Below are 10645 nucleotides of genomic sequence, written 5' to 3' on the forward strand. Positions count from 1 at the left end.
TACAATTGAATGCTGGTAGCACACTCTCAGACACTCGCACCTCATTCTCAGAAACATATCTCCTGTCATGCATATAAGTTGCTCACCCTCAAACCCGCTGCGATGGAGATTAATAGCAGCACTTAGAGCCTGCTGAGCTCCACCTGTCAAGGCTGGGGCCCCCGGGGCAGCTCTGGTTTGTGCATAGGAACAAGAGACTGTCCTGGGGCAAGATCCATCACAGAAGTTCATGACAAGTTGAATCTCTGGAGCCAGCCTTCACAGCTGGACCACCGACACAGGGCCATTCGTCCAGGGTGACAGGCTCACTGAGTGAATCCAACTGGAGCAGACCTGGCAGCTGCTGGATGGACGAGTGTGTGGACTAAATGGACACTACATGGACACTGAGAGGCTGAGGCTGAGTGCTATGCACATGCCATTATGAGAACTAATACACAGAGATATTTTAATGCTGCATGATAACAATACGAGGAGACATGAAATGAGCTCCTAAGTTTTGCAGTTTTGTTTGTCACTGCAGTGATACAGCATCTGTTATGATGTTCCAGGTGTCAGAGTGATTTTCAACCAAAGATAATTCTGTATTCACTACTTGAAATAGTGAAATACCTGACTGATTGGAGGGTCAGTACACAAACTCATGCTGTGCGGCTAAATCTTGTTTAAACACGTTTTTTTTTTAATTCTGGGTGAGACAGAAACGCTAGGTCACAAACCGACATGGCCAACCAACCACACTAAACATAAATATACAAAAATTAAAACTGACAATGTGATACATCATGAGGAGCCAAACATGAATTGTAATTTTTCCAATAAAGGATAATTATGGTGTTTAATAGGGACTATTTTTGCATTTTACATATCACTGAACATTGAGAGCATCTGGTATTATCATTTTGATATGACTGCAATACTGTAATTACTGCATTATTATGGTTTTATGGTGTCACACAGGGGAAACAGCAGTAAACCTTATTAACACCTCACATCAAGGCAACATATTTTTTTAAAACAGAATGAATGGAGGTAATGTATAAGTGCAGTGTAACAACCACTGGTTATTGCAGAAACACTGGTCTACAGCTTCATATGAAATAAACTGGTATTACCATTTAAATAAATTATGAAGCTAAAAATAATTTCAGACAGGCTGTTGCTTTGTTAAGAGGAGTCTCCAGGAGTCGGGTGGTTGTGTGTAGCACACTGACGGCTGAGGCATGACAGCTGCCGCGACCTGTCACTCACTTCTATTACAGTATCAACAACAGCCCACCCACAGAGCGCTGCTGGATGCTGAATGTTTGCCAGCCTCAGTGCAGAGGCACAACAATGGCTCTTATTTTCTTAGCCAGCACTCCTCAATCATACATCATAATAGACGGTTTAAAATCTTAAGCAGCTTTATTAAGGGACTGTGGCGTTGACGTTTGCTCTCCTTAAAACTGGTGAAGTCAGATATGCATGAAATAATCTTTTTTTTTCATTCACTGTAAGTTAATTTATAGCATCAACAAATATCCAAAATACAAAATGTGAATGTAGCAGCAGGGAATGTCAACGTGTTTTCATTCCCAGGGCATCAAATACAAATGTTTTGTCAAGCACCTCTTACATCCCTGGCTAAAAGGCGCCTTTGGCGTCCATAGTAAATGACTATTTGACATATTGTCAGTATCCAAGGCCCTGAGAACGAGGACAAGCTGGCAATGTTTATTAGTCTATATCCAATACGCTACTTTAAGAGCCGTGCATCACTGGCAATCAGCAATTCACTTTATTGCCAAGACTTAAATGAAAAGAATACCACCATCATATTTATGCTGTGGTGATGGAGCTTGGAGTCGATTAGTTTAACTTAGCATATGTAGGCTGGTAGCAGAGGAGAACAGCCAGCCTGCCTCTCTCTTTCTGTTAGTATGCAGATTAAAAAACAACATAAAATGTGTTAATTTGTCAGCTTTAGAGGTGTTGGTAGGTATTTTTTTTTTACTTTGGATAGATCCAGGCTAACTGTTAGCCAACAGTTTCCTATTTAACAGACAGAAAATATGAATGGCAGCAATTTTCAATTTGCCAAGAAAGTAAATAACTATATACAAATTTAAGATCCAGCTCATACAACACTCCTATATATGACAACTGCTGTATAGAACACAGAATGTCATCAGAAAATATATAATATATATTAATAAAAACAGGTGTGTTCATCATCTGACCAAGAGACTGAACTGAACCCATCAACACAGGACGCAGTGACAGGTGCATTGTGTGCAGGCTGTAATTTGAGCAGTGTGAACAGAACTATCGTCCTAAATCATCATATAATCATCATTTAATTTGTCTGTGGTTTCATCAGTAGAATGTTTTCCTATCTGGCAGCCTACAGATCCCAGATCACACATAGTCAGAAGACTTTTCAATAAATCTGCTTGTAATCATCACTTTCCAACCCATCATGTCAAATGATGACGCTTCAGATAAGGCACCAGTGTGTTTTTTTGTAATTTGCTAGTCCCCATCCCTACCTACAGTATGTCTGACTGGTGATTACTATGAAAGATCATGTGATTTCTTTCTAACCAGATTACTTTACTAATCAGAGTTCATGTCTTTTGTGCTTCTCATCCACAGAGCCATTTACTGGAGCGTTAGATAAAGAGGTGGTCTGCATTTCTTTTCTTTATGTAAGAAGATTATTTTTGTAATCTGATTCCATGTAATTAGTTACCCCATATCCTGGCATATCACCAGCCGGGGCTTTAGATAAAGAAGCAGTGTGGAGTGGCTCTGTTGACAATCAGTGCGGCAAAACTAACGGAGCTCATGGCTATTAGCATAATTAATGTCATCTCCGTAATGCACTCCAATTCTGAGACAGCCTGCCTCACACACACACACACACACACACACAACCTAGTGTTTGTATACAGGACCTAAGCATGAAGGTAAAAATACAATCAAACCTGCTATACAGAACTCAGAGCTCAATACAGAAGGACAATGTGTGATCTTTCCTTTTTTTGTGATGCTAACATGTTACAGTGAAGACAAACATGAAACAGTTGGTCAGTCATGTACATCAAGTCCAGGACATTAAAATAGAAGCATACGCTCCGATTTATTATGTTAAAAGCAAGATATGTTAGATAGAACGTAGGCCTGTGTGATTAAAGATAGAGCAGAATGCCTGAGGGGGTGTGACAGCAAACCAGGGCTGCCTGCTCTTCCTCTCTCTTGTTCTTTTATTCTCCCTCTTTTTTTTCTTTTTCAACACCTCCCAGTTCCTCTCTTCCTCTTTCTCTTCTCTGCACCATGCAGCTATAAAGCAACTGTAGCTCTGAAGGCACAGTACGCAGGGTGAGCTGGATCTCTCTCTCAGATTCCTCTATGCTCTTAACCATTTCAAATCTTGAGCGATGCCAAGGACACGGAGCGAGCTTAGAGTGTGAAAAGTAAAGCCACTTAGCGAGCAAAATAAGCATGTCACATGGAGTGAGTTGGCGTGGCAGCATTCACATCGACAAATGTGCTGGCGATTTGATACAATTTTGCAACCTCGGCCCAGATTTTGTTTTTTGTTTTAAAAAACTAAACATGTTCTGTCCTCAAACCCACAGCCAACCAGCGCCCAAGTAGTTCCACACTTAAACGAATTCCCATGACCTCATATTTAAAATGATCACAGGTTGCTTTTATTACACCTGCACCAAATTAGCCAATTATCAACAGAGCTTGGAAAAGCACTGGTATGAAACGAGGTACTTATTTTATTTATTTATAATTTATTATTTTGTTTGAAATAACTTCATATAAAACCGGCTGCTTCTTAAGAGACTGTTTGTGATGCTTGGATAAAAACATGTAGGCCTACAAAAGATTCACTACAATAACACACCTCTGTTCGCTGGTCATGAACTAAATAAACCATTGGCATTTATGAGGTTCTTTTATTCTGTCACGGACAGTTATGATCTTTAGTTCGTGTTCATCCTGGATGATGTATGTGACCTGAAAACAAAGAGCCTGAGCTCCTTTTGAATACAGGCATTAGCTAGCATTAGTATTTCAACATCAATGACAATAGATCAGGGAGAGCAAAGTTTTAGTGCTCCAGAGGCCGGTGTTTACAACACTAAGGCATTTCTGTCACTAACTACTAATCATCAAGACATTTCAGGTATGTGGTTGTTTTTTGCTGACGAGCTAGCATTGGCTAGCTCGTCAGCAAAAAGCATGACCAGTGTGGGTCTGATGCTGTGTTGGCTGTTATTTTATTTTATATTTTATTACCAAACAACACTGCAGAGGTTGTGGTGGCAGGTCAAAGAGCCTACATGAGAGTGTTTCCTGCTGCAGGGCTACCAAACTGCTCTTTGGCGATTGAAATGACCTTCCGTGTCCCTTCCACATTTCATACAACCATAGTTGAGTCTTGTTTTACTAGTGGAAAGAGAAACGCTTTGCATTTGTGTCACAACCTGTAGGTGTGTTCTTGTGTCTTACCATCAGGTGCTTAAGCTATTGAGGCTCTGCAATTTTTTTACCTAGCGATGTATTTACCAACACCGATGTAAACGAGCACAGCCGCAGCTGTGTTGATTTAAATACACTTGCACTTCAGATGTGCTGCCTGAAGGCTGTTGTGCACGTGTGGACTGAGAGGAAGCATAGAAAAAAGTTTACAGCGACTTAACTTTAATATGGTTGAAGAAATACAACAAACACATTTCTGAACTGCAGCCACATAGTGTCCTGCCAGTCAAATAGTCTTTTATTTCATTCTGTAACTGAAGCGTGGTTTGACCTGAAAGCCTTTAAAAGTCCCCCATGTTCTCCTCTGTCCAGTGATGAGATTTACAAACACCCTCTGCTTCCTCAAACATGTTCTTTACTCTGATGAGGACTCAGATGACTAACAGCTGCCAGCAGGGCCATATATTTTTCACCTGACATTAAATTTCCGCCACAGTTTCCTGTCACAGCTGTGCCACTTTCTTTTACTTAGAGCTAGACTTACACAGTGGAATAGCCAGGCCTGTCCTATTTTAGTCCTCAGAGCCTTGACCTTGACCTTGTCACCTCATTAAGCATCAATAGGTTTGAGATGTTGCCAGGGGCAAGACTGACAGAGTCCAAGAAGATCAATAAAAATGTAAAATCAACCGTAAAACTGATGGAAACAAACTGGAACCAGGTAAAATGTGTTTCCATTTTATAGCCAGAAGCTCAGAAGCTTTAAAATAGTAGCAATCTGCATAACACAGAATCAAGCTGTGATGTTTATGGCAAGCAGGAGAAGTAGTCATACAAATGATAGCAAAGCTGTGGATGTCTGTGTGACTTAGAAGCCAAACAGATCAAATGGTAGCAACAGTATTAGCTAGGAAAATATGTTTGGTTACAAAAAGGCACATGGTTGGGTAAACTTGTTTTAAATAACTATCATAAAATGCAGTTTCATGAAGATTTGTTTTAGGAGAAAGTGAAGAAACCGTCCACAGCATTTCAAGATATATATTTCAGTCTGTTCAGCAGCTGTAGGCTTATATTAAAAACGAAGTTAGCTACTGCAGCAGAATAAAGATGTGACAAAGGAAGAAGGCCAAGATTTAGTACTTAGGAACGCTGAGAAAATGTATTTTTGGGGGGCTGCTGGAGATTACTGTTAGTTGTGATTTACAGCTGCCTTTCTGTTGTAATGTTTCAGCTTCACTGCACATGCACAGCATACGGTGACATCTGCCTTGTTAGCAGCAGGATATCACCTCTCAGAACCTGAAAAGACCCAGATGCAGGAATAGTTTAACCTGCTATGAACCACACACAAGGGAACAAAACATTAGCTAAATGTTAGATATGTATAAACTTTGGTGTAAAATAACTGCATGAAGCTGCAGAAAAGGTGAATGTGTGAAACAGTAAAGATGACAGCGTGTAGCATGAGATCAGAGTATAATGTCATGAAGTCAGGTGCAAAAATAGCTGACAAAAGTAAATGACAAGGCTGCAGCTTCAGCATTTTTCTACAAAATAAGGGGTTAGATTTCATTAGCTGACAAGTGAACTGACATTAAATTAACAACCGTTTACAAAATTTAAATGTCATGTGTTTTACTTGAACTCCAGCGTTGCTCATTTCTCTGTAATGTCAGATCTGGAAATTAGGCTAGCATGTTGCAAAGAGCTTACTGTTCCATCACGCTGCAGCATGGATGCAGAGTACGTGAAGATAACTACATGTACAGGGACTTGCGCTATTCATGCCTCTGTATGATTACTCATACACGGAGGTGTAGAGCTCATTGTAATTTGTATTAAAGAAGATGTAAGTGTTGCATTAAAGCCTCGTGACGATACATAAACAACTGCGTGACAGGATCAGGTTGTCTGACTTAACCAGGGTGACAATGTGAGGTCACAATAAGAGACGTCACAGCATCGACACCATGTGTGAATGCACACAGTTCCACAAACAGCCAGTCCATGCGTAATACTGTAGGTGGGTACTTATTATGACATCAAGCTAAGTGAAGAGTTTTGTCTCAGCAGCATTTGTCACTTCAGGTAACTGACGTCAGTGTTGATGTGGAGGTATTTACAATAAAAGCTTCCATATAACATGAAGACAGCGTTAGTGCATTGGGTACATATTAGCACTTCAATGGGAAAATATGGCACTAGGGCAGCTGTTTCCAAGTTAAATCATCTTTTGTTCTCGGTATCTCTGCCTCTCCTACTCTCATGAACCCATATTAACAACAATAAGAGTCTTACTGTGGGAGAAATCATATAAATGCATGGAATCCATGTCACCAGTTGATGACTTTGTCCTGTGAATCAGGTGAATCTGGCTATTGTGTGATTCAGGATGAAGATGCATCGCACAGGCATGGTGTAAGTATGTGGGTGTGTTCTTCTGTGTGTGCCAGCCTTGTAAGACACAGCTCAGGTTTTAAACTTCAGAATACTTTGGCCCACTGTTTAATTATTGGAGAGTTAGAACTCGAGTTTAAGGTCAGTGTTAGAAACAAGCTGAAATACACTGCTTCACACATGATGTGATTATTTAGCTGTTTCACATGCATGCATGTCGTCTCTCATACACACATCCAGCCCTTTTTTGGATGCATGTTTCAATAATGTCTTTAAAGACACGTCAAATAGGGCAAAGTTAAGTTTATGCCCCATTTAAACTGATTTCGATCTCAGCTCCCTAACAAATGTATATACCAGTTTCTTTACAGTCACTATTTCAAATTGCAACTTTTTTCACTAAGGAGGAAGCTAAAATTTTTTCAGTGTTTTTTTTTTCTTTTACCTGTAAAGCCATCACACAATCAGATAATGGTTTTAACCAAGGCCCCACACACAACAGTGTGCGGCGCAGTCGGACCTCATCATCAACATAAAGTAATACAAGGTGGTGACTTTCACTTGCTTGATTACAGGAAACCTTTTGAAATATATCTTCTATGCGTAGTATATTTTATACTACCCATATACAGTATATGGATGGAATGTTATAGGTATCAGTAATTCTTCCTCCTCAGTGTGGTTCCTCTATCAGAAATGGGGTTCAAAATCCATATTTAAAAATTCATTACAGTGCAGGGGGACACTGACTGGTAGTCTCCTGTTGGCTTTATCACTCATCATCCAAGAACAATGCAAGTATGTGACACCATGACACTTCCAATAAAGTGTAAAATGACAAAAAATACAAGCTTATAACGGGACTGATGGCCATACAAGTCAGCTGCACACCTCAGTGGACCTCATGTGCCCTGCGGGGTTTGGTCTGGCAGTTTGCTTAATGAGCTGAGTTGCTTTCTGCTGGGATGATTAAAAGAGCAATCTGCACAACGGTCATGACAGACCAGACTGACAACCCACAGCCTGGACAAGAATACAACCAAAATGATTATTTGGTGGAAGCTTTGTCCTTATAATCTTTAAGGAGGAAACTGTATTTACTGTTCAACATTTCAGCACTAGGCTAAATGTCCTTGTACTTTACTAAAGAGAAAGAAGTATTTTTCAAATGAAAGATATTGTTTTGGAATGAAAGACAGTGCAGATACAGAATGGATTGTAATACTTGGCAAAACAAGCAATGATGTCAGAGGTTGCATGTTATTATTAGGAAGTGTGCAGATAGATAGATTTGTGCGTGTGTGGTTTAGAGAGTGAGCGTATACATGTGTGGAAATGCTGGATGCAGAGAACATAGTGATTCGTGTTGGCATGTGTGCATATGTGTAGGCATGTGAGTGTAAATGCAGGATTGTGTGTGTGTGTGTGTGTGGGCATGTAGTCATCGATTTGCCTGTGTACCTGAGTGGGGTGTTGTTGCTCTATCTGTGCACGTACAGTATATATCTGTACATCTCCGGCTCACCTTCCAGGCAGCAGGTCCTCCAGAGGCCCGAGTGCGTCATCACCTCCTCGTTCTTCTTGCTGGTCTCATTCTCATTAGTGCTCTTGATCTTGCAGACGCCACGAGAGTACAGCCAGTAGTCTGTCCCCACAGCGATGGTCATGAGGCTGAAGGCAGCGAAGGCCCCCACCGTGGTCAGCAGCATTTGAACTCCGCGGTCAAACACACCCATGTTGCCGCATTCCACGAAAGGGGGGCCCCCTTTCCTCTTGATGTATAGGAAGTAAATATTTGTGAGTTTGCGTCGCCACGCCAGCTCGGAACACGGGGGGCGAGCAGCGTCGGGCGGACGAGTTTGGGGGTGGGTGGGTGACTGTTTGGCCCAACACCTGGGTCAAACAGACTTTGGCAGGGACAACAGAACCCCCAGTTTGAAAAGTTACAAATTCTAGTCCTCTAGTGGCAGTAAGTTGCCCTGCTTTGGAAAAAAACGCCGACCAAAAAACATAAACTTCTAGCAGATCCCACAGAAGAACTGGTCTGGGATCTAGGCCTACTTCATTGAGTTGGAAGCCCTCTAAACGTCAAACTCTGAATAAGGCCAAGCTAATGTGAAGATGGAGGATTTAGCTCGTTGCGTCTGCGGTCATCTCAGGCCTCAGTTTGGCTTTCTGAGCTCACTAAAGCAGGTACATGTGTTACAATCCTCACAGCTTCAGCAGTGATGAATGGAATCATGTGAATGTAGCGCTTAATTGTTCCCACATAGGTTGTCACATGCAGTCTATGCTGTCATTGTACTGTTCAGATACACACACACACTTGCTCACAGAGCCAAAGTTTCACCTGCACACACCTGTACAGTGACGAACACACACGTGCATGCAGTGTGAATCAATTCATACTGAAAAGGGATGAAGAAACATGATGTGTGTGGGGATGGAGGGTGGTTAAGGCTAACACAGTTGGTGGCCTGATTTCTTTAAAATGGCCCCTCAAAAAAAGGCAAAGGAGACCTCCAACAGATGATGACACAGTTCAGGATGGGATTCGACTACCTTCAAGTAACCCAGTATCAGTGAATTTTGGAGGCTCATTTGGAGGCATTTCTGTACAATCAGGCTATCACATGTATTCTGTGGGAAGAGGGTGAGGGGAGATGCAAGAGGGACAGCCAGAGCTCAGAAAGGGTTGACAAATAACACCTGGATGTACTGAAAGAGATTAAAGAACAGAATCAAACCAGCAGAATCAAGAACAGGATGATAAATAATGCCAAATAATCAGCTGGTGCCATGAGTGCTGTGAAAACCAGCCATTTCTTAAGACATGAAGGAAACAAACCAACCAGGAACGATCAACCCCCTCTCCAAATTAAAATAAATAAATAAATATAAATAAAATTTAAAAAAAAATCAAGCAAAGAAGAGAAGGAAAAAAATTAAGTTATGAAAATCAAACGATAGCCTTCATAGCTTTCCTTTTTCATAAAATTCTGATCTCCAGTTTCCATATGTGGTCCCTAGACCTTTCTCCAGCGACAGTGGAAATCTGTTATAGGGGGATACAGGCAGCGGTACCGACGGCACACCGCGGACAGAGAGGCGCATCCAGGCGGAGAGGCCGAGCATCACCGGTCATGCAGCCGGTCGCAGGAGTGGAGAAGACACGGAGGGATGGATGAAGCTTCCCGGGGCGTCAGAGTCTCTTCCTCCACCATCCAAACGGTCCTACACGGCAATATCACGGTCAGCTGGTGCACAACGAGCGCACATACACGCACAGCCGTTGACTGTCATCACATAAAAATCGCCAGGAATCATCAAAAGCAATGGTTTTTAGCAGTGCAGTTAGGCGTGGGGAGTTATCTGCAAAAATATAAAAATTCAAGTCGAGCAATACATCAATCCTTGGATTCCTCGTTTTTCTTCTTCGCAGAGCTCAGATAGAAGTGGAGTGAGGAGAGGAGGAGGAGGAGGAGGGGGTGGATGATGGTTAGAAGCAAAGGGTGAAAAAAATCGACACAAGCAGAGCGAGGGAGAGAGGGAGATGTTCCGTGCGCAGCAGCAGCGCTTTACGCAAAAACAAGCGCACTGCAAAAAAAAAAGTCCTTTCCAACAAGTCAGCTCATCTAATGCTGAATGTCTGCGTTCATTTTTAGAGCAAGATGTGTTAATTCCACGTGTTCCATTAACTTCTTTCCCGGTACATTGAAGGCACAGCAATTCTATCTGTGTAGCACCCAACGTGGAAACACAAGTG

General features: G+C 41.7%; 1 protein-coding gene across 1 annotated transcript in view; it reads right to left on the reverse strand.

The window, feature by feature from the left end:
- The window catches only part of cacng2b (calcium channel, voltage-dependent, gamma subunit 2b), a 53514-nt gene extending 44784 nt beyond the window's left edge, over positions 1-8730 (reverse strand). Inside the window, exon 1 of the mRNA XM_020625571.1 lies at positions 8405-8730. Within this exon, the coding sequence (XP_020481227.1) occupies positions 8405-8615 (211 nt within the window). The 5' untranslated portion in view covers positions 8616-8730. The remainder of the gene's footprint in view (positions 1-8404) is intronic.
- Positions 8731-10645: the final 1915 nt, after the last annotated feature.

The sequence above is a fragment of the Monopterus albus genome, unplaced genomic scaffold, assembly GCF_001952655.1.
Source record: "Monopterus albus unplaced genomic scaffold, M_albus_1.0 scaffold359.1, whole genome shotgun sequence".
Classification (NCBI taxonomy): domain Eukaryota; kingdom Metazoa; phylum Chordata; class Actinopteri; order Synbranchiformes; family Synbranchidae; genus Monopterus; species Monopterus albus.